The 25604-nt window shown below is 43.2% G+C and overlaps 1 protein-coding gene across 1 annotated transcript; it reads right to left on the reverse strand.

Annotated features, from left to right (window-relative positions):
- Positions 1 to 550: 550 nt before the first annotated feature.
- LOC307269892 (TSC22 domain family protein 1) lies at positions 551 to 25324 on the reverse strand. Its single transcript, XM_080052974.1, has 4 exons — positions 23682 to 25324; positions 22573 to 22970; positions 4713 to 4764; positions 551 to 2575 (listed from the first exon to the last, which is right to left on the reverse strand). The coding sequence occupies exons 1-4, from the start codon at positions 25149 to 25151 to the stop codon at positions 2291 to 2293; spliced, it is 2205 nt and encodes a 734-aa protein (XP_079909100.1). The 5' UTR covers positions 25152 to 25324; the 3' UTR covers positions 551 to 2290.
- Positions 25325 to 25604: the final 280 nt, after the last annotated feature.

A 25604-nucleotide genomic window follows, 5' to 3' on the forward strand; every position in this document is an offset into this window, starting at 1 on the left:
CTCACAGACTCCTATTATTCATTTTTATAAACTACATCTGGAATATCCAACACAAGCAGGGCCTTTAGATTACTGTACGTATGAAATCACAACATACATGTGCGCTCTCCCGTCGGCGGCGGCGCGTCCTCTATTCCAGCGTGCAGGTCCACGTGGTGGGCGGAGCCACAGGACGGCTATATGGGGGGCTCGGTCGTATACAGCCAATGAGAGGCGGACATATTTAATTATATAGTCCTACATGTTTACACAGTGGTCTACATGTGCGCATGCGTAATGAGGTCTAGTGAGGCAGCAGCAGCTGTTACTTCTAACTGGGAAGTCTGGGTCAACTGGGAGGCAGGGAGGGTTATTTATCTACAAAATGTGGTATTTATGTTTATATTGGGGGGTTAGGATTAGAGCAATCATTTGTGGTGTGTTAATATCTGAAACTCACTTTTTACTTATCCTGTCGCTGTCAAATGAATGAAAGATGTCAAACCAAGGTAGGAAAAATAAAACGGAACAGTCCAGCTTTTTTCTTTTAATTTTTTATTTGAGGTGCAACTGTCTAGTGCAATTGTAATGTCACATTTGTGATGGGTTTGAGGAACAACATGCACAAAACATTGACATACTTGTGCTAGGCATTTTTTTTAGCTTTCTCTTGAAATCGCCAAGTGTCTCATAATTGTGTTCAGCGCTCTAGTTGCACTATGAGCAACTCAAAACACTTACACTGTACAAAAAAAAAGAAAAGAAATTAAAAACACCATTGCCATTCATTGAAAAAATAAAACAAAATACAAGTTCTCCCCAAAATGCAAAAAAAAAAAAAAAAAACAGTCCAGATCATCCGAGCAAGTGTTCAGGTACAGTACGTACAGAGGCCTTGGGACAGCATCTTAGTGTAGAGGTAAATTATCCTCTTCTGTTCCCACCCTGAGGAATGACAGGTAGTTCAAACCCTGGCCAAAACCATAGATATATATATATATACATAATTTTTTTCATATAAATATATACACATTGAATAAAACTAAAAAAAGTTTTTTTTTTATATATGTATCTATGGTTGGAATCCAGGCACTTGGCAAAAGTTGAATTGGGAATTTTTTAAGTCTGTACAAACCTAGGAAAACAGTCACGTGTCCTACTTCTTTTCCTCGCCGTCAATTATTTTTACACTAGGACGTTAATTACATTAACAAGAGCCAAACGGACACAAAGAAAAGCCTAAACCTTTCACAGAGCTCTATTTAAGGAAAAGAAAAGGTTGATTCCCTGCATGAATATTTCAACAGATGCGTGTTGCTCAGGGTGGGGACGTTGCGGCCTGGACCTCGGGAATAAAGAACACAGTTCTTAGTGGGGGGAAACATTGGACGCAGCGAATAATATAGATTTAATATTTGTTCGTCTTCAGATGCCGTGGAGGGACAGAGAGCTGAGTTGACACCCATTCCAGATGGGTCGTGCCGTAATCCAAATCTTTTTTTTTTAAAGTCCACTGTCAAAATCACCTTCAGAAAAAAGTGCACGGACCAAGAAGATGAGACGGAAAAAACAGGACAATACAGGGTAAGAAGAGAGAAAAAAAAAGAAAAAAAAGTAGAAGTAGGACAGTGCTAGGTTGAGAGTAGACGATGGCACGTTTTCCAAAAAGTCCCACAGAGGGATTCTACGGCCCCGGCAAAGGAGCGTGCAGCGTTGCTCCCTCCTGATTGGCCGGGGCCGGACATTAAGAAAAATCAGCTCTGTCTCTTTTCTATCGTCACGACAAAGACGATTGTCTGAAGCAGGTAGTTGATGTCGGACACACACACACACACACACACACACACCGGTGCAACTCCGAAGTCTTTCAGTTAAATGAAATGTGCAACACTAGAAAGTTTCGTCCTCCTGTTATGCGTTGAAGTGTGTGTGTGTGTGTGTGTGTGTGTGTGTGTATGTGTGGGGTGCGCTCCCATAGGTGTAGTGGGTAGAGATCATACTATTCCTTAATATCACAGCAGACCCGGGTTTGAATCCTGCACGGGCCGTCAACTGCAATGTCATCCCCAACCTCTCTCTCCACATTTCCACTCTGTACTTCAAATCTTCAACTGTTGCAAATAAACGGTGAAAATACCTAAAAAAATATATTTAGAAAGAAAAAAAAAGGAGTTGAAGTGTGTAGCTTCCTGGAGATGGTGGCATAGTCGGTCTTGATGCTAGATTAAATTCACAGTATGGCGCGATTTTTTCCTTTCATCCACCCCCCTTTTTTCATTGTCAAGGGGGGCTCCAGTGTTCACGTCCTGGGTTACGCAGACTGCTGTGTGGAGCTCTGTTGTGTGGAGGGGAGGGCCTGTTGTGTTGCTGTGTTGGCCCCAGGGAGAGGGGGTAGGGCAGGCTGGGTACCGGTAGGCGAGCCCCCAATCTGGACTTGGGCCTGGAATTGGGCCATTTGCTCTGGGCTGGCCAGGTTCTTCAGCAGGTTGTTCTCCTGCTCCAGCTGAGTGTTGCGCTCCATCAGCTCCTTGATCTGCTCCTTCAGCACTTCCACCTCCTCGCGCACCGCGTACATCAGGTGGCTCTTTACCAGGTCCTGAGGGAGAGAGAGAGATGGTTAGCTATACGGAAGTCAGCATCCTGCCTCCAGCTTTCTCTGAGGAGAATACTTATGAACTATGTAGGCATGCGCCGATAACCGCTCTCAATGTATACGAAATATGAAACTGGTATATGAAATAGTCCAAGGTTGCAAAACCACTATTATTCTCCGTCATACCGTCCTCAGGTATTAGCGTTTATCATTTATGTTGTTTTTTACCCAGACCGTTCATAAATGAGACATTTGAGAGCTGTAATTGCAATACCGTGAAACCGTGATATTTATGCTTACGGCATGCCTAAAATTAACCACATCACACCACAAAATCCACATGCTTCCGTACGTTTATTTTTATTTTTAAAGCTACACGAGAACTTAAATTATTTGTCTATGGAGCAATAATTGAGGCAATTGTTATACAACTAGCTAATAATATATATATATATATATATATATATATATATATTTTTTAAATCGCCAAATTTTTGTTGAATCATGTGTAGACCAACTGTTTATCAATTAATCATGGTCTGCATAAGCCAATTAATCAACCAACCGAAAATTAATGGCTATTTTAATAATTGATGAATGGTTTTTCTACATTTTGCGTTTTAAATTACTGGGATTTGGACCATTTGTCAGACAAAACATGTAATTTGAAAAAAATATGACATTTTGCAGACTAAATGAGCATTGAGTTATAGAGAAATAATCACAAGAATAAAATCAATTACATAACTAACTATTGTAGTTACGTCGCTGCTCTCACACGCCATCCTCTCAATCACACAGCTTCTCCTTCAACCACCCTTGTTCAGCTTCCCTTATATTTAACAAAATATACTTTGACTCCAATATTGATAATTTACTCTCTATATAAATCTGGTCCCACAGGAATTCACATTAAAAAACACCATTCTTACAGCAGAATTAATCGAGTTAAAGGTGGAGTCAGCTATTCTGGAGAACGCTACTGTAGTTGGCAAAATCACTATGTCAAAATCAGTTAATATCTCCCCACCTTGCGCTAGATATCCGTAATGTGTGTGCGCTTAAAAAAAAACCTGTGTTAATACACAGCCTAGGCTCTATAAACCGGCATGTTGCTAGGTGGGCCCCCTTTGTTTAATCACTCGTCTACAGAATCTAGGCTGTGTTTTAACACCAGAATTTTTTTTCCAGCACACAGTACAGATAAGTGGCGGATCGTGAGGAGATATTCACTGCTTTTGACAAGAAGCCCTCAACAAAATCGCTGACTCCAACAGTAAGGGGGAAAAACTAGACACAGAGCAAATAAAAGGCCAGCTGTGCATCGTCAATCACTTCAAAGTGTCAAGCTGGAGACAACAAAGAAAAAGTGGGTTTTTGTAATGTTATTTAAAGGGGAAGCAGCTGTATAGGGCATCCCTGTGCTGTGAAGATGCCTGAGCACTGTACTGGTCCAGCAGCCTGATGGATGAAGTGAGCATCCCTCCGCTCTAGCCCCGCCCCTCCTCCTCCCCGGCCCAGTGTGAAGAGGGAACAAAATGTTCCTGCACCGGGGTGGGAGGAGCCTATCACCGGCGGAGTTATTTATACCGAGCCACGGGGAGGCTGCTGCTTGCCTAGCAACACGGGACATAGAGAGAGACTATGTACATGCATGCGAGAGAGGGTGCTCGGGATAGCGTGTGAACCCTAGCCTGGCCCACATCAAGTTGCCAGCAAACCGGAGATCATCTGTCCAAAACCGTGACAGAGCAGGAAGCTCCTGTTGACTCAATTAACACCAGCAGGTGCATATAGCCTCTGACTGTTATGATAGGTCCATGATATGTGCGGGGAAAGGTATTCTACCATGTGAGGCTTTGTTTCTAATACAAGCCAAGTCTAGCATAAAAAAAAAAATCGTGCTTCTCATTCATTCTATCGTTCGTTCATTCATTCTGGTCCGTGTCAGCTCTCAGTGAAAGCTTAACGTTTTCTTCCAAATGTCAAAATAACAGCATTTCAGTGCGATAGAGCTGTATAGGCTACTGTGCGTGGTTTACGTAACAGTTGAGGAGGCAGCGCATAGGACGACTTATACAGGCCTATTTACAAACACTGTGCACTGGGCATTTAAGAGGATTAAAACCAACGCGCTTACCATGGCTTGTTCAATCTTGTTGTCAATGGCCACCACACTTGCACCGGAGGAGCTGCAAGAAAGAAAACAAAAGCAGAAAAACATGAGATTTATTGGTTGATTGTGTGGGGAATAAAGGATACAATACATGATGCAACGTAAGTTGAATACTGCAGGGTGCGTTTAACTGAAGAGAAAGAATGCGTCTGCATCAAGACGTGACCGGCGATTACGGGGAGAGAGAGAGACAAAGAGAAAGAGAAAGAAATGTATAAAAGCGTAATAAAGCTGTCATTGGGAGGGTAATCTATAAAGTGATGAGTGTCTGCCAGTGCCACGAAGCAAATGGAGGTCGCGATCGCAGAGCTTTTGACTTTGATGGCGGAGAATCAATGAACCAACATATTTCAGGGGGCGTGAACGCCTCATTTTAGAATCCACCGCACAATTGCCAAAAATCAAAAAGGGTTTTATTTACCTGTTGTCAACCCTGACTGCACTCTCTTTCCCGAGCACGGAGGACAGAAACGATATGGAGAAATTCCTCAGCTGACAAACGCCAAGATCCATCGCCACTGTGTAACACTGGGAATTCATGCTGCGACCCCCACTTCCATTAAAACCCCGAAAGGCGACTGTGCGGCGGTATAAACTGGAAATCCAGCGGTAGAAAAGTAGAAAAAATGTCGCATTCTTGTTATTGTATGGGCCAGGGGCGCGGGGGTGCGACCGCAGACTGAGCTCCCAGCAGCCGGCAGAACAGAGCTCACACAAAAGACTGAAGCGGCGGGCTGCAGCTCAGCAAAACAACGTTAATGTGATGCAGGGAAAACAGCGCCTGCCATTGGTCGAGAGGGTTCGCTCATTAGCATAATGCACAAGAGGACAGGGCGCTGATTGGACGAGAGGCGGGCTCATGGTAATAATCCATGCATCATCGCTCTACCTGCAGCATATAAAAACCCCGCAGCCAGAAGTATACAGCACACACCACTTAATGAGACTTCGAAATAAGCAAAACACAGAATTTAACAGCGGAGGTTTTGTTTTTAAAATGTCTATTTAGGTCTTCAGATGCGATGATGTGTTGTTTAGTATGGTTTTAATGTTTCACTGTTTACACTGCTGTTACTCATGATGGGCAATAATTGAAAGCTGCTTTGTGAAACAATGTCTCCACCTATTGGCTGTATATGCCATGGCATACTTAAAAAGGGGGTCACACACGCACACACACGACATAGCCTACACTACACATTCAGCACATTCTAACATCATTTATTTCTATGTTTCTTTTCTAAATTGGATCAAATGTAACAAACCCAACTTTCCCAGGGACCAATAAAGTATATCTGACTGACTCTGACTAAAGGAGCGTCATGTAATCTGAGTGAAGGTAATCAACTGGCGACACGCTGACCCCTGTAGTAAAACAGGCTGAGCTCGACACCGTCCAGCTGTCACCTGCGACTGTAAAAGGGACATTTACTCTCAAAGTGTCGGGTGCTGTAGTGTGGACAGGACGGCTGAGAAGATGGCAGAAACAGTAGAAGATAAGCTCCTTTGTCCTCTTTGGAACAAACTGTTCTTTAGGAGGGAAGCAGAACCACCCCTACACCCCTCCGTCCTGCCTTACGCTCTATTGCTAACTGTGTGGTAATCCCATTCAAATGTAAGGATACACTGCAGTATCTATCTATGGGTTAGGATCTTTTTTTATTACTTTCTGTTAGTTTAAAGGCAGATATAATAATAAGATGAAAGCTTGCCCTCAGTTCAGTTTCACAATTTTCTACCTATACATCCCCAGAAAAAAGTGATTATGTTCTCCAGTTGTATAATTTACCAGATTCCAATATTCAGCCTGAAGCTATTTCAATTCATATGTAAGGTTATCACACAGCAGAATAGTGCTATAAATCTTGAAAGATATTCAAGTTAAAAAAGAATATTTTAGATAGAGTTCAAACAATTAACCCAGCAAAATATTTTTTTTATTTCTATACTAGGTGTGGACTGATGTCGTCAAGTTGCAAACAGTTTAGATAATGAACTGAAAGTACATTCTAGTGTAAAAGATAAAAAGAGTGAAACGATCAAAAGTCAGGGTGTGGTTTTTATTAACACCTCCTGAAATGTTTAATTTAATCAGTGTGTTTGTGTGTGTGTGTGTGTGTGTGTGTGTGTGTGTGTGTGTGTGTGTGTGTGTGTGTGTGTGTGTGTGTGTGTGTGTGTGTGTGTGTGTGTGTGCTGTGTCTCTCTCTCTCAACGTGGTAGTTTGGTGATGAGATCAAACCCTCAACCTGATAATATCTTTAATATCTTTGTATTTCCCTGTCATGGACTTTGCACGGGGCATTGAGGTATTTTCGAGAACTGGAAAATAACGTTTTTGTCGGGACTTCTCCTTTTACCAGCGTCCCATGAGTGCACTGTTATAGAGGGAGCCTGTGCATATATGCTTATGCAAAACAAATGTTCAGGGCAAATATTAAAAACTCCGGAGAAGAGGTACAAATTGGGGTCTAGTGTTGGGTGCAAAACAAAAGTACAGTATGTTATCTGAAGGCTGAGATGATTCATAGTTGGAGATAGTTGGTGCTTTATTGCATATGAGAGACTGAAGTCCATTTGTGGCCAGTGAATGTATTGGACACGCTTTCATACTCACAGACTGATACACAGCCGGCTCTAACAACATGCGTGTGAAGCAGCAGCAAGAACATTGTGTCCTCGAACGCATCATGGCAGTTTGAACCGGCTGAGGTGATGTGCCACAATGCATCGCTGCAGGTATAGGCGGTTGCCATGCTCACAGTAGGTTTTGAAAACTGCAGCTGTTTAAAGGTGGAGTCAGTGATTCTGGAGAGCAATTGTCAAAATCACTTGAGTTCAACATCTCCTCCTGATGCGCTCCCCTGTCCGTATGTGGTGTTCATACACAACCTAGGCTCTGTAAACTTGTATGTGAAAACAAAGGCTATGTTAACAAAGGGGGTCCACCAAAGCTAGCAACCTGATTTTTTTTTGCAGCGCATTCACAGGATACAGACAGATCGCGAAGAGATATTCACTCATTTTGACAAAAAGTGATGTGGACAACAAGCTTTTCTCCAGAATTGCTGACTCTACCTTTAAGTTTCCTGCATTAATTCTTTCATAACTACAGGCCCTAGTATACTCGTGTTTTTCAGTCCGAAAACAAAAGGACAGACGACATTCGATCGATTGAACGGTTCCCTAAACAACGATCAAACAGATACATCCTCCCTTGTTTAACCCCCCTCCCCCACAGGCTGCGTAGATGGACCACCACCATCACCACCATCATCACCACCAGTGCCCTGACAACGTGACAACAACCACAGCCATGGTTTTACCTCTTGAGATGCTTCTCCAGCTCCCAGAAGAGCAGCTTTAGAGCGGTGGTCTGGTCCCTGCCCCGCGCTCCTCCGGCCGGGGCCACACTCCCCTTCTCTCTCATTGAAGCTGTAAGGCTAAAGCTAAGACTCCAGCCAAAGCAGTGGTGGGCCCCCCGTCACACCCACCCCACCAGAAAAAAGAAAAGAATACCCAAAACAAACACTAACACCACCACTAATACTGCACCTCCGGCGTCCTCCTGACCCCGGCCCAGTTAGCCCCAGATGGGAGCTGCGTAGGACGGGCAGTGTTTGTGTACGTACGGGATGGTGTGATAAGCCCTCCTGAATTGCACCCTACTAAGCCTGATTCACATATATACACTCTCAGACGATTGGGCGCGTTATGTGTAGTGAGAGGGGGAGAGATAGGAGGCTGGTCTGTGATGTCACTGCAAAATGTGATGTCACATCCCCCCCTTCTGTTGTTATATAAACTGTCAGCAGAGATTACGCTGATCCGTCCACTAGGATGAGCTACTTTTGACCGCACCTCCACACACACACACATCTTGTTAGCGCATTCGCGGACTTTGCTAACAAGCCACTCCCCTCGTTCACGCCCTTACTGTTCAGTTTCCCGCAACAACGCCTCTGTGATGGTGGTAGGCACACAACTACTGGTATCCTGAATAAACAAACATTCACTTCCTGCGACCCTCACTCTTCTTATAATAAAACATTAATCAGGACACAATGGAAGGTCACTATAGTGTAGTTAAAAAAATTAATAGGACAATATATACAAAAATATAACAATAAATATACATGGTTCAATTCATATAAATCCAAAAAGTCAGCAAACTTCTACTGTAGTACACAAACAGGAGGGCCAATATCTCCACTGTCTGAATAAAAAACCTGACCGAGCTAAAACCTGAATAATACCGTTTTCTGAAACTAGATACAATTGCCTCTTTAATGGAAGAACACGTAGGCACACCAACATTGCTAGGACCGCGCCCCTCCTCAACTTAACTGGAGGGGATTGTGTATGTTGTTGATGCAGGCTTGAGCTGTCTTGTCACTCCTCATCAGTGGATGCACACTGGACACACAGTATGGGTCTGCACTGGGGCTATGGGCTCACGTGTACCTCCACGCTCGCTGGCAAACAGCTGATGAAAAGCAGTGGTGAGAAGAGGAACTGGAGAGAACAAAGGGAAGAGGCGGCTGCGATGGAAGGAAGACGCGAGCTCTTGTGGAGAACACAAAATGGCGGCGAGGTGAAGGGGGCGCGCGGACTGAGTTTTGCTGGTGGAATTCAGGTCAATGCATGCTGGGGAATTATTAACCTCATTAGGTGAAGGTCACATCATCTTTTCAACACAGTGGAGGGCTAGAAACATCAGCACAGAGAGAGTGCACAAGTTACACAATAAAATATCTCCAAAGATTCACTGGGAACCTACTCCCTATACAATGGTTTCATTAGTAATCTGTGGCATATCTTATTTTCCTAAAAAACTAAATTCTTCACCCACTGAATAGGTGTATAATGTGTCCTTATCTAGGGTCTATGTGAGCATGCCCACTCTGAAACAAAACCCATCGGAGTGAAGTGTTTACTGATGTGGAGATAACTATCAGCCAATCGCTGACAGAGCAACACTCGGCTTAGCCAATGGCGAGCGACCTTGATGTCATGACATCATATAATTATGTATTCACTGTCCATCCAAAGCCTCTGTATGTGCCACGTGCATAAGGGCTGACCCATATATCCCTTCACATCAATAATAAAAGGGTAAGAGAGCTTTGAAACAGAAGAACGACAAATATGCTTCACGCTTTTGTGACTTTAAAGCCAAATTCAAATCATCCTTATTGGCCAGGCTACTGTGCTGATGCTCAAACAAGCCATTAGCCTTTACTAGTGAGTGAATGAGCTCTGGACCTGGCTAAACTATAGGGATAAAAACATTTACCAGCAGGGCCAAACGGAACTCTCCCTTGAGCCTTTCACAACACACACATATTTGGAAAGCATCTTCACCCATCACCAAAACACTTTCCATTCCCGACAGCAATATTCCATCTCCGCCACACCCTGTGCAGGTTACATGAGAGCCTATAGTAGCCACTGAGCAGGGGAATAAAAGAACAGATGGCACTTGCATTGCCCATATAGTTAAAAATATAACGTTTCATTGCAAAGCAGGGAGTGGACTATATTTGAGGGAAGTGACGCCTATTTTTAAATGCAAATCCCGGTTATTTTAGGCTGTTTTCACTTGAGCTTGCTAAAGAAGTGCTGAATTCTGTGTTTGGAATTTTCTGTATTAGAGTATTGCCTCGTAGTACAGGCATGTCAAAGGAAGAGGAGGAGATATCAATGGCGCCAACAGCAGCCACCCTAATGCCATCTTGTGTCGTTGCTGTACATACACTTACAGAAATCTCCCCCTTTCTCCACGGTTCACACACTCACAAAAGTGTCCAGCTGAGTGTAAGTAACGTTTCCGCCTCACTTTATTGTGTGGTGTGAGTGAAAACAGAGCTGAACTCTACTGTGTGTGTGTGTGTGTGTGTGTGTGTGTGTGTGTGTGTGTGTGTGTGTGTGTGTGTGTGTGTGTGTGTGTGTGTGTGTGTGTGTGTGTGTGTGTGTGTGTGTCCCTTGTTTATAGCTATAGTAGAACCGAGCCAACTCTGCCACCACTGTATAAGTTATGTGGAAATCCGTTAGGGGGTTTGATAACAATGGACGCCCAAAAAGCAATCGCGGGAAACGACTGGTAACACGTCAAAGTCATCGACACTAAAACCACAACACAGCTGGAGGATGGAAGACAAAATAGGGGATAACGTCAGGCACTGAAATATTGAGTTAACTTTTCATAACCCTCATCAAACCATGCCATTCCATTCTGTGATCCGTCCTCCTTCCGCTGCGTCACTTTGTCCTTGCATGTGTCTATCCAGTATTGTGTGCACCGGAGTGTGTGTGTGTGGGGGGGGGCTATGTTTGCAGACTGGCGGAATCCGGTTTAGGATGCTTTTGAACAGCGGCATACGAAAGGAGGAGAATCGAGGTCGACAGAAAGATCAACCCCACTGCGCACGCAAAAACACACACACACACACACAAAGTAAGTGTGGTTTTATGTTCCAAATTTAAAAATTATTAACCCAGAAATCTGGTTGAGTAAATCATTGGAATTGGTTCAAAACAAACAATTTACATAATCAACTTTGGACCTGCAAGCTGCAACGTAACATTTTTCTTGATTTTCACAGTAATTCCTGAGTATAGGTGAAGCTGACCAAGGTAGCAATTTGAAGGGAAAAAAAACAGCCCTCTAACTTGTGTGCAAAGCGGTGAATAAACGGTCTTGCTGCTCGATGCCCAAACACAGGCAAAACAAAGAGCGGGAGGAACGCCCAAGAAACTCAGCTCTCATCATCATGGCATCGCACAGAGAGCTCCAGGGCAGCGGCTCAGTCAAGCGTATGTGAATGGGTCTCTGCCATGCACGCAATGCCTTACATAAGCAGCCTCTCTGTGCCATACGGGACACAAGGAGAGCTCTTTCATCTCTAGCGCTTTCTCAGTGACATTACTCCTCTGACGGACAAGGTATTCACTTACAACGCTGCCTAACCACTATGAAGGCATGGACACATTTTAACAGAGATAAAAATAACACAAGAGGAGATTCGTCTGCCTTCTACATTCAGCAATGAATGTTTGAAAAATGTCAAATACATGAAGAGGAGACGCGGTCATGCATGTATTAAGCAAATAACAACCGTTTGAAAAAGGTGGAGTCAGCGATTCTGGAGAATACTTGTCAAAATCACATATGACAGGATCCACTACCTGTCCTTACTGTGTGTGTGCTGAAAAGAAAATACACAGCCTACTAGGATATGTAAACTGGTTTGTAAACAAAGTGTATGTAAACAAAGAGGGCCCATGGTAGCAAGCAACATGCCTATTTACAGAGCCTATGCTGTGTATTAACCAATAAATGTTTTTTTTTTGTTTTTTTTGACACTTTATTTTTATTGTTTTTCTCTTTTACAATATATGAACATGAGTTTAAAGAAGAAAGAAAAAAAAAGGTAAAAAAGAAAAAGAATAGAAAACTAACATGCAAATAATACAATGCTGGGGTGCCATGATGTGTTCAAGCTTTGTTCTATAACAATGTCATTGTGAATGTAGTCCTGTCGTCGATGTGTAAATAGTCCATTTCTCCCATTTTTTGTAACATTGCTCCTCTTTGGTCCTTATCTTATGTGTCAGATGTTCCATAGCATATATCTCGGTCACAATTTTCAGCCAGTCATCTTGTGTTGGTGGGTCTGGCTTATACCACAGCCTCGTGATTGCTTTTTTACACGCTGCTAATAGGATTTTCAGCAGATATCTATCCTCTTTTAATACATGTCCATTCACAATAAATGTTTTCAGTGGACAGGTAGCCTATCGTGAAGGGATAGTCACTGATTTTAACAACAAGCGTTCTCCAGAATACCTCTTACTACAACCCCACTTCAAAAATACTGAACTATCCCTTTAAATCACCTTGGTCACAGCAGTCTAGCAGAGTTTTAAGTTTCAAAATTTTAGGGCGAGCTGTCAATGTAAACAGAGTGAGAGCAGAGAGGATCTTCTTCTCTTTGCCAGAGGCTCTCCCAGTGTGTGCCGGCTTTGTGTGGGGATCTTAATGTGTTTTAACAGTAGGAAGGGTCCAGGGCTCTGACACCAAACAAACACAGCCGGCTTTTACCCAGAAATATTATCAGTTCTCTGCTCTTTACCAGGAAGTTTCACTTTGAGAGGGGTATTATTATCTTTAATGGACAGGTTAGGAGAGTGATCATTTTACTGTGGAAGACTCAGTCAAAAAAAGACCAAACTGGAAAGCATTTTGACCTCTGACAAAATAATTATTATTTGGGTATTTTTTGTCATCTACAAGTATTCTTGAATCGATATCGATTTGTGACCGAAATAATCAAAATGTAATTATTATTATGATTATTATAGAATTAGGAGGTTCTCAGCCCTACTACACACATTCAACATTTCTTCAATTTAAAGTATTGTCTCTCATCTCAAGTTAAAGCAGTAGGGTTCATCCTTATGTTAATATAAACACAACCCTCCCACAGAGGTTAGCTAACTTGACAACTTACAACAAGCATCGCTCCATGAAAACACAGTATCATCCTCCCTCTCTACTGTTAGTTCATTCATAGGGAACAACTAAAAAGCATTTCAGTGTCAAGCACAGAATTCTTTATTTTAAATGTGGAATTATTGGAGTTAATACACATAATCACTGACTCTACCTTTAAATTATATGCTTTTATTAACCCTGTATATAAAAAGGGAAATAACATGAACTAACAAAGGAGCTTGTGGCACCAGTTTAAACCAGAAATGTTGCCTCTTGTTTTTCCCCTCTGTGTAAAATCCTTAAGGAGTAAAAACAGATCTAAACTAAACACCTCCATCTTGACCCGCTCCTGCTGTCAGGAGAAGCACACAGGACATGCACAGACACATACAGACACACTCTCTGGCCCGTGAGCCCCTTAAAGAATCTGCAGCTCCGCATCAAGGCACAAGGCCAGCAAACGTGACACCCGTGGAACTCTGCTCTGCACCCCAGCCCGCCACCACTGCCATGCTGCATCTCCACACCATGCTGCTCAAAACTGGATCTGGCTGCATCAAGATGTACTTACAGAAAACCACAGCCAAGCCTGAAGACAGTGTTATCTCATCACAGACTCCAACATTACATGTGGTGCATCAGGCATAAATAATAAAGCCATGAACCTCTACCACATAAAGCAAAGACTCCAAAACTATCTAACCATTATTTTCATGATCCATACATCTTTTTATGATTGTACCTCCATTTAATGTTTGAAGTTATTACTAAAACAAAAAAGGTTTGTCATAATTTGGTGTGAAGTTAAGTAAAGCCTTTTTATGTACAACCAACAGTCCAAAAATGTAATATATCCAGTTCATGATTAAATATTTCAAAGAAAGGCAGAAATTACAGCAAAATTCCTCCATTGTGGAATAGGAACAGGGAATGTTTGGAATTTTTGCAAGAAAAAAAGACTTCAAAACTATAAAAAGGTGCACTTTGTAACTCTGGGTGTGTCAGAGAAGTGCACATTTTCTCAGGTATATTCTCATAACTAAATAAACAAACTTTCCTCACAGGAAAATTGGATCCCTGGAACACAGTTTGAATTACCATACTCAACACTAAGAATTCCATGTAGAGAAAATAATGTTGTGTAAAATAACTGCAGGCTCAGCAAATGTAAACAAATCCCCCTCCCCTGAAACTACATCGTGCACCTTTAAATAGTGAAATATTTATTGAAATGGCTTGACAAACCAATAAGCCTCATAATGAAAGTACACGTTGATTGCAATAGAGTGGGAAGAGCCGTGGATCAAGTTTACCCACATTTGATGTTGTGACACAGCCACATTCCCCTTTGTAAACACACTCAAACACCAGATGGTCACCATTGCCTAGAGCGTATTATACCTTCTGACTATCTGACGTCAAAGACTTCCCCTTCTCAACAGAATCGTTTGCGACAGTATAAATAAAAGGCCTCCAGACATGCTGATATGTATAAATATACAAAAGAAAAGCTACGGGAAAGAGTGAGTCAGTCCATCCCTAAGAAAAAGCACACCTACTGAGTAACAAACAACAAAACCTTCAGAAGATGTAGCAATAACTGTACTGTTATGCAGACACTTCTTTATCTAATTAGAAAGTCCATTTCTGACAGCAAGCACAGACGCCCAGAGTGTTTCAAAGATATAACGCCATTCATTTGTTTGTGAGGCCAAACATTGCGTGCAGGGACAACACTTCCGCCGAGCTGCGAGCCACGTTTGAGGTCAGTGATTCTCAAAGCACGCTAAGTGCAGTGTTATATAAACAGCTGTTGATGGGGCTGCAGGGTGAGCATTTATGAGCCAATGCTGCCACCTAGTGGGGAGATGGTGGTACAACGCGGTGAGAGAAAGACCACATAAAAGTTTATGTCTGTGCTCAAGCATAAAGTTTATGTCACAACGCATTAAAACTGACAAATGACTTAACTACCTAAGTGATTTATTGCTTTTGACACCACAAGGATGTGGTTCCTTAGACATTAAAAGATACAATTTAAAAAGGTGGTGTGTGTCAGCGATTCTGGAGTGCTTGTTGTCAAAATCAGTGAGTTTCTCCTAACAATATGATTTTGACAACTAGCATTCTGCAGAACCGCTGACTCTACCTTTAAGTCGCTGTTTCACAAAGCTTCTACCTTTAAGTCGCTGTTTCACAAAGCTGCTGTCCAACTTTATATTTCTAAAGATCCTACCAACAGCAGGAACAACGCAATAAAACAGAAACCTAAATGTATGTGATTAAGATAGTTTATAATTGAATGATGCCTTAAAAAGGATCTCATTTTAGGACAAACAAAGTTTTAGTCATGTGTATTTAATGTGATGCTGCAGACAGTGTATTGAGAGCTTGCCATTTGTAGGCTGTACATATACATTGGACTCCCCTTAATGTCCTGGTGTTCCCCTTAGATTATAGGTTAAATTCATATCAGAGAGTTTTCCACCAGAATTTTAAATTAAGTTTCACAAGTTTACAGACAGAAACAGAAATGGGTCTACCAGCTTTAAGAGGTTGAAATATATGTATATAAGTAGGTACCTATCTTTAAGTTGGCTTTTGGATTTGTAGGATATTAAATCTGCAACTGAAGCAATATACAGTCATATGAAAAAGTTTGGGAACCCCTCTCAGCCGGCATTATAATTGACTCTGCTTTCACAAAAAAAAATATAAAAGTGGTATGTCTTTAATTTACCAGGAACAGCTAAGTACTGGGATGTTTTCCAAACAAAGATTTTTTGAAAAGCAGTATTTGGTTGTATGAAATAAAATAAAATGTGAAAAACTGGCTGTGCAAAAATATGGGTACCCTTGTGGTTTTGTTGATTTTAATGCCTGTAACAGCATGTAAAACTGATGACTTTAAACACAAAGTTGGTTGGATTATGTTGTTAAGCCATGAACCTCATAGAAATGTCTGTTTAATCATGAGAAAATTTATTTTAGGTGCCTAAATGCAAGTTGCACTTCTCTTTGACTCTCTGCTGAAGTGAGACAGAATGGGATCATCAAAACAGCTCCCAAAAGATCTGAAAAACAAAGATTGTTCATTGTCATGGTTTAGGGGAAGGCTACAAGAAGCTTTCCCAAAGGTTTCAATTGTCAATTTCGACTGTAGGGAACGTTGTCAGGAAATGGAAGGACACAGGCACAGTGGCAGTTAAACCCAGGCATGGCAGACCAAGAAAAAAACAGGAGCGGCATATGCGGCGGATTGTGAGAATGGTTGCACACAACCCACAGATCACCTCCAAAGACCTGTAAGAACATCTGGCTGCAGATTGTGTATCTGTACATCGTTCAACGATTCAGCGCAATTTGCACATTTTATTTTATTTCATACAACCAAATACTGCTTTTCAAAAAATCTTTGTTTGGAAAACATCCCAGTACTTAGCTGTTCCTGGTAAATTAAAGACATACCACTTTTATATTTTTTTTTGTGAAAGCAGAGTCAATTATAATGCCGGCTGAGAGGGGTTCCCAAACTTTTTCATATGATTGTACATAATAGTTAGTTATTAAAGTAGGACACAATAATGTCTTCTCCTGAAATTATTTTTATTTGAAAAAGACGTTTAAAAGACTTGCAAATAAACCTGCAAAATATAACGTAAATTAGGTTCGGAAATTTAAATATAAACTTGAAATCTAGTTGAGTTAAAGCTGGGGTATGTGATTTCTGATTGGTCAAAGTTAACATGAGCTGTACACTTTGACCAATCAGAGTGAGGCTCCGATTCTCTGTTCTAATTGGCTATTCGGACTGTCCATTCACTTTGGCACGACGTTGTTGGTGTAGACAGAGCATGTCAGGGAGGGACTATAGGGGAAGGACCAAAGAGAACAAGTGGAGCGGTTGAGGTATTTGGATTCAAATCTCTATCCTAACTGCCATTTTCTCCCCAAATCCTCCACCCCAGCTTTAATTCTGCACAGTGTTAATCAAGTAAATTGCAGGAAACACTGCCATCGGTGTATGAGTGTGTGTATGAATGGGTGAATGTGGTAAGATATGTAAAGCGCTTTGGGGCTGAGAAAATCGGCTAGAAGGCGCTATATAAGTCAAGTCCATTTACCATTTACATGATACACACAACCATAAATCACATGTATCTCTGGGTTCACTAACATGTTATATAGTTAAATGATCCACTACTTATACAGTAGCTTTATCTTAATGCACCAGGCCCCTGGGGGATTCTTCAGACCCTTAAATCAACTCCACTTATACACACACAGCGGCTCCAAACATTTGCCCATATTTGGTGCTAGCCGTCTGGGACTCACCCTACCTCGTAAACCTAAACAACAGGCGTTTCAGTGGGAACAAAACATAAATCATGAGTAAAGGACAATTACAGAGCTTGGCAGACAGCTTGTTATCGCTAAAACACATGCAAGATTAACAGAGCCTCATAAAAATCAGAACAGCCTTCAGTCACATAGTCAGGACAAGTTTAAAATATTGTTTAATATACTATAGGCTTATGTGAATTTAATGGCAAAACTCAGGACAAAGACACGTGTTGTTGAAGCTCTTATCTGTGTATCGTCATTTACTGATGATGGACACTGATGAATGGATAATTATTATTGGAGCTTTTAAAGATGGAGTCAGTGATTCTGGAGAATGCTTGTTGTCAAAATCATATTTTATCAAAATCAGTGAATATCTCCTCACGATCCGCTACCTGTCCAGTGTTAATACTGCTAGCTACGGCAGCCGGCAGGCCCCCTTTGTTTACATACACCTTGTTTAACATACAAGTTTACAAAGCCTAGGCTGTGTATTAATACCAATTGCACACACAGGAGTACAGAGAGGTGGCGGATCGTGAAGAGATATTCACTGATTTTGACAAAAAAAATTAAAAAAAAAGTGTTCTCCAGAATCACTGACTCCACCTTTAAAACAAGAGCAGCTTTACATAAGTGTTGGAAGTAGAGCTTTGATACCAGCTATAAAACCAGAGAATGAGTTTGCTTTGCCAGAACATTACAGAGCTTATTGTCACTATATCAACACACAGTCACTTTGTATTAGAAAACGGCTTTAACGAGCTAGTGGGCTTTGCCAGGCAGCCTCTGATATCTACCTCTGGCACACCTGCCGACTGCTGTTACACATTGATTGATGACTATCGCTTCACTTTGTACTCGTGCTGTAAACTCGTGACTGCTCCGCCATGTTTAAACCCACTGTACTGAACTGCTGCTGGACACGTTTTCCTCATTTAAAAAGGTGCACTATGTAACTTTGGGTGTGTCAGAGAAGTGAACATTTTCTAAGGTATATTCTCATAACTGAATAAACAAACTTTACTCACAGGACAATTATATCCCTGGAAGACAATTTGAAGTTAGAAACTTTACTGACAAGTTACTGTTTCACTGTTGTTGTTTACAGCAGCAGGGCCCACAGATTGGTTTTCAGACATATATAATCTTACATTTGGTTCCAAGTTCCACAAAGACGATTTTGATTTGATTTATGATGACACAATTATTCGTCGAATTCCATATCGAGAAAATATGTTTTTAAACTCACTGCAGGCTCTGCAAAAGTAAACAAATCCCCCCAATTGAAACTGTATAGTGCACCTTTAAAGCAGTTCTTAAATAAACAGCAATAAATTAAAATAAAGGCTGCCAATAAACTGTTGCATCTCTTGAATTTTTATGGTTCCAAACGATGAAGTCAGACAATTAAATTGTCTCATAAAAATGCACCATGACACTTTTAGTTGTGTGGGAAGTGCTTTTAACCACTGTATGACACGCACACACGTTTGCGTGAATGATAAATTATTAGCTTATTTTGTTTAAAGATCTCCTATTATACTACTTTTCTGGTCTTAATTTCTCATTAATGACTCCTATAGAGCAACCTGTCACGAATCACAGCACAAAAAACCATGTAGATTTTCGGGAAGCTCTTCCTCTCATCTCAGCGATTTCAGCATTCTCTGTCAACACTAGCCCTGCGGTCCAATACCCGTTGAACATGCCCTCGTTCACTTTCCCTAGGCACTTGCCCTCGGGGGAATCCCCACCACCATCTTAAGTGTCATTCCAATTGTCTGGAAACTGAAGTGAACTTCGTGATATAGACCCTCGGAGGGCTGAGTGATCAAGTGAACATCCATGGTCACTCCGAGGTGGATATCACCCACAGTGCATTGCAGTTCGTCTTCTTCTTCTTCTCCTTTTATTTTCCGGTAGACTGTATGCTTTTAGGGACATCGCGGCCACCCGCAGGACAAATATATATATATAAATATATTCCAAAACGCCTCAATTAGGCTATCCTATTTCCATACGAACAATCCAGTGAATGTATTGCAGTTTACACATTGCTGCTATAACACAGATGGCTGCCAATTAGAGGACTATTTAAAACAAATGTTTTTGGTTGAAACTAACATAAATAAGAAAATATGTCGGAGCAAACAATTTACATGTGTAAGTAACAATATCTTGATAATCTGAGTTACCGTGTCGAAATTCAATGTTTGTTATGCTATGGAAATGGCTTTCTGCAACATAGGCTACCTTAGCAGAATGTTATAATTCTGTATTTTTTGCATTCAGATTTACCTATGTAACTGACGGTCCATTGCGACTACAAGGGCAAGTGGGTTCCATTTAAATCCTCCGCTCCTCCCCCGCCCAGTCTCCCTCCGCTCTCCAAGTTCCCTCCGTGCAACGTATGCTGTTACGTCATACCAAGGGCTGAGGGTAAATGAACGAGGGGAAGTGCAACTACTATTGGAATGCAGCTTATGCTTCGTTCTTCTCCGCCCCCTCGCCCCCCTCCTGCCAACCCCACTCCGTTGTGATTGGTTACCTTCCGGAACACTTTCAGCAGCGCACGGCCAGATTTGAGCAGGCAGGCGGGGACATGGCAGGAGCATGCCTAACCATGTTGCAGCATTACCATACATGGAAAGATCCGGATTCTCTACGTAACGAATCCCGGAAATTTGAACAAGTGAATTCTCGACCGGCTGCCCTAGTGTTTAGCGCTCTGCACAGCCACCCCAGACGGTCAGCAGGGAATACGTCTAAATGCATGTACGTCATTATTTGATACTTTAGTGTGGTTAAACATGACTATAAATAAAAGTCGAAAAAGTATAATAGGTCCTCTTTAACATTGTGTAGCTAGTTGTCATCTATATAGGATAGGACACAGTGTCACATATATTGGAAGAAGTATGTGTGTTTTCTTTCTACTGTGAACTAATGCTGGCACCTCTCCAAATGTGGGATCATAGCAGCACTGAGCTGCAGGCTGAAATTCCACCCGGGGAGGCATGCGGACCGGACCAAAGCCCTGATTAATACCGCTCTGCCTTCAGCGCTCTCACTGACATCAACCTCAAAAGGCCATATATCAAACAGACAGCAAGCAGGTGAATCGAGAACCAGCAGACACACCCTCAACATCCCTGTTTTACAACATGACAACAGCCATGCACACAGCTATGATACGTCAGCCACAGTCCAATCTCTTCCTATCAGAGTTAAAAGTGAAGTCAGTGATTCTGGAGAATGCTTGTTGTCATGATGCATTTTTGTAAAAATCAGTGAATACTGAAGAACCTGTCCGTGGTGAAGAAAAATCAGATGCTATTATACAGCCTAGGCTCTGTTAACTTGTACGTAAACCAAGGGTATGCCAGAGTAGAGCATTGAGGACTGCAGAATGAAAGGAAAGAGAGAGATAGAGAAAGAGAGAAACAGAGAGGGACAGCAAAGACAGCAGAATCAGTAAAAGAGAGTCAGGGCCAGATCCTAACATGGAATGACCATGGCTATAAACAAAGGCAACAGTAAAACACAAACACACACACACACACACACACACACACACACACACACACACACACACACACACACACACACACACACACACACACACACACACACACACACACACACACACACACACACACACACACACACACACACACACACACACACACACACACACACACACAGGACTATGAGCAGGACAGTGGACGATTCATGACAAGGAAACGGGGCGACAGACGGACGGACGGATATATGGAAACACTATTACAGAGAATGCAGACCATGTTAAACACACACACTCACAGTCATGATGGGGTGCCACAAATTGCTGACAAAAGCCTCCACACAGTAAACAGTCATGCACTGTCTGCAGCTGAATACGACGCAGCGAGACTACGTCAACATGAAGCCAGCAGTGAGTTATTGCACCCTCCTTTTTCCCCGGAGCTCAGACACAATCTCAACAGCTGAAAACACAGAGACGCTTGGCTTCAGCTCACCACTGACCTGCTGTGCTGATAACTGACATATGTACAGTACAGTATGTTTACTATTTCACTCAGCGACTGTTGTTTTAGTCACAGAGCTACACAGAAGACTGTATTCTTCTCATAACGTCATAGAAAACCCTTTTTTAGACCGTTTGCATTTCGAACCAACAGTTAAATAAAAAGCCACGCATGTCAGTTCTGGGTGCGTGGGTGAGGCTGACAGCACTCAGTCAAAGTCCCTCCATAGCCTGCAGGCATTCTTGTTGTGCTCACAACGTGAATCTCCTGCTAAACCAGAACACAGGACAGTATAAAGTGGTAACAATAATCTGCTGCCAAAACAGTGGGAACGTTTTTATGACGTTGATACAACACAACCCAGACCAACACTGCATAGTTAGTCTGTGACCTTATGGATATGGTGGTTAGTGCACTCACTATAAGGAGTTTGGGGTGAGACGTCGCTGTGGCAGAATTCAGCATTCTACTGTTACAGAGGGGGCCAGCAGAAAAATGCTTGTTCGCCACGCATATTAATGCTTATCTAAAAAATATACATCCGTTCAATGGTACGCTTAATTCATTTTCACTACAGATTTGCAGACCGATACGCCTCACAACACTGGCAGAAAACCGTTTATTTGTATCATGGAAAATAAACAGCAGTATTTCAGCAATGTATTACTATTCCAACTCGCGTTGGTGCAGTGCAGCGCATCAGTCCGCAAATCTGACTCTCTGCCCATCATTTTAATTGCAGCCATTCTACATCACTGTCTCCTTCTTATTATGTCATTCTTATTTTAGTATCTGAATGCTTATACTTCTCTTTGTTGTTGTTTCTACCTTGCATTGTTTTGTTTAACTCAGCGTCATTGGAAAAAAGGGTCACCCCTCAATGATGTCTTAAGTATAAATAAAGGTTGATTGAATTAATACATTATTATTATTTTTTTAGGCGGTCGATCCTCACCTGTCCTCCTCTCCTTCAGCGTGGGCCCTGAGTCCTGCGGCGGCTGCCATAAAGGCACTGGCCTCGGCAGACATCCCCATGTGGGCCAGCGTTCCAGCGGGACCCCCAGCCTCCACAGCCCCCTCTCCCCCTGCTGCTGCCCCCAGACGGGGCAGAGCCAGCAGGCCTTGGTGCTGGAGCAGGAGCCTCTGGGCGTCCTCCAGGTGGCTGGACCTCATGGAGCTCATTCCTCCATGGGCCTGGGGGAAGGCGCCCCCCCCTGGGTTGAGCAGGGGCTGGAGGGCTGCAGTCAGAGGCATGTAAGGGTGGAGGACCGGGGCGCTGGAGGGGGGCTGTGGCTGTCCCGCAAAGGTGGCTTGGGCAGGTGGTGGTGCTACCTGGGCCTGATTGACCAGCTGCTGAGGACATAAAGGACATAGAGCAATTAGTCAGAAAGAAATCATCTTATTAAACTGCATTCATTCACTTTTAAATGTTTTATTCATTCGCTTTTCTAATGTGTATTTTAATTTTGCCCCTGTAAAGCACTTTGAATGGCCTTGTTTCTGAATTGTGCTGTATAAATAAACTTGCCTTGCCATATGATAGTGGGGATGTGAATGTGGAGGAAATGTGTGGTGTTAATCTAAGTAGGGGAGTCTAATGTATAGTTGTACAACGTGTCCATGTTTGCTTGTCTCACACGTTTGTTAATAAAATAAATGTTAATGGAACAGTAGAAATAAATATCTCTTACAATGTATTTGTTTAACAATGTGCAAGTGTTTATGTAGTGTTGAATGTCATGTTTTGTTTTATCTTTTGTGTGGATCCCAGGAAGAACAGTTGTTAATACGGTAATAACTAATAATCCTAAATACATTTAAAAAAATCTAAAATAAGGATGTTTATTTGTCATTGTATTGATCCAACGAGCGTGTTGGCAGTGCACTCTCATAAAAAAGCAATACACAAAGTTATAATCACACCATCATAAGACAAAGCCAATCAAACAGGAACAAAATCAATTCAGACAAAATGACATAGCATAAACTGTTAAAAGTGCCCACCAGTAATAAAAAAGGAGACTCACAAGTTAAAAGAGTACTGTGTTCAATATTATACATTACCATGCCGACCAGTGGTTGTGTGGCCGGGACCCCTTGACCAGGTATCATGGGGATTCCTGTTGGGAGATTGTGGGGCAACGGAGGCTGCTGGACCTGGGTCTGGAAGGGAGCGGTGGGCTGGATGAAGTCTGGCTGGCGGACACTTCCCATGGCCATGCCCGCTGCTTGGAGCTGAGGGGCTGGGTAACCTCCCTCCACAGCGTAGGGCAGCTGCTGGGGGATTGTAGGTGGAGGCTGAGGTGTTAATGTGGGCAGAAGGGCCACTGGTTTATGAAGGTGCGCCCCACCAGCAGCAGCTACATCCTGGGGTGATGCATAGGCCAGAGGAGTGGGTTGGGCCAGGCCTTGTGGTGGGCTCTGAGTCTGCGCGCCCTGTGGACTAGTGAAGTCCTGGTTCTGCTGAGGCGGATAGGGCTGCAGCGTGTGAGGAGGCTGTACAGCAGGGTGTGGTGGGGCCTGTACTATGTTACCAGGGTTACCAGCTGATTCGGTCTCCGCGGTAGCCACATCCGCACCACCACTCTTTGGCACCACCTCGGCTGGAGTTGAATGAGGGACCTCCTTCTCGTAATACTCTGTACACGTCCATCTGCCTTTGCGGAAGGGCTCGGAGTTAGTGTCTAGTTTGACCACCCTGAACCTAGACCCGGGGGCGGCCTGGGTTTGCGGATTGGGGGTCGGGGCAGCAGCAGCAGGCGGGCCTGGTCCTCCTGCTTGTCCACTGACAGTACTGTTGTCAAAACCTGCAGGCGCTGAAGGAGGCAGCGCAGCAACAGCCACGTTGCCTTGGAGATCAGTGACCATCCCACCACCAACAACAGGGGCTAATGGTTTAGTGTTGTCTAACATGGGTTGCCTCTGAACCATAGCTGGGCTGGAACTACCTATTGGGACAACTGGCAATGAGGGTTCACCTCCTCCCAGACTATCAGAATGGTGATGGCCCTGCTGCTGAGGATAGTGAGGAGGATGAACCATGCCGTTGACCATGCCCTGAACAGAGCCCTGCGGATGGAGGGGCTCGTTGGGCGACACAAGCCCTGGCGTGTCGACCCCGTGGAGGCTGTTCAGCGTCTCGTCGGAGGAGCTCCTCTCCGGCTGGCCCGTGTCCGTGGCCCGGGACACCGACACGTCCAGGATGTCAGAGGACGAGAGGTCTTCGGTGTGCGACTCGTCCATGTCGTCATAGCTCTCGGTGTCGTCTGCTAAACTGTTGTTGCCGCTGACGTTGATCTGCGCCGAGGTGACGCTGGTTATCTGGAAGCCGCTCTTCTTCTTCAACTGAGAGCCAGCCGCTTGGGACGGGGGCTGCTGGTGGTGCAGGCCCGGGGAGGAGGATCCGCTAGCCGGGCCCGGATTGTCGTCCATCGCGGCGGGCGCTCCGCTGCTGCTGCCCCTCCGGTAGTGGAAGCTCGATTTCCTGCTCCCAGGCCCTGGCGGGTCTCCTCCAGTGAAGTCCTGGTGGTGCATCTTCTTTACCTTCAAGGACTCGCCGAGGGAGAGTTTTATATAGCACAGATGCTGGCTAGCTGGGTCAGCTGCAGTACCGCGATACTAAGGAGCCATAAGTGAGAAGTCAGATGATTTATATGTCCTTTAGAAAAAAATCAAGTTCAACGCTCCGGGCTGTAGGTTGGCTATAGTCAGTGTCCCTCTTCTTAAAACAAGAACAAATTCGACTTCAGGAAGGTACAAATCACCGTATTCAATTAGGTAAATAAAATAAACAAAGAATGCAAATGTCAGCTAGCCGCTGGTTAGCTTAAAGCTCCCGTTGGGCCACTTCTACAACTTGGTGCGCATTTTCACTACAAATTGCGATTATTTATACAGATATTCAGTCTCACTATTAAGCAGACATACATAAGTCCAGTCCTGGATAGATAAAGTGCACTCAGAAGGTCTTCAAAGTGGATGTTGGAG

Source organism: Ammodytes marinus, assembly GCF_949987685.1.
Source record: "Ammodytes marinus genome assembly, chromosome: 24".
Lineage (NCBI taxonomy): Eukaryota > Metazoa > Chordata > Actinopteri > Uranoscopiformes > Ammodytidae > Ammodytes > Ammodytes marinus.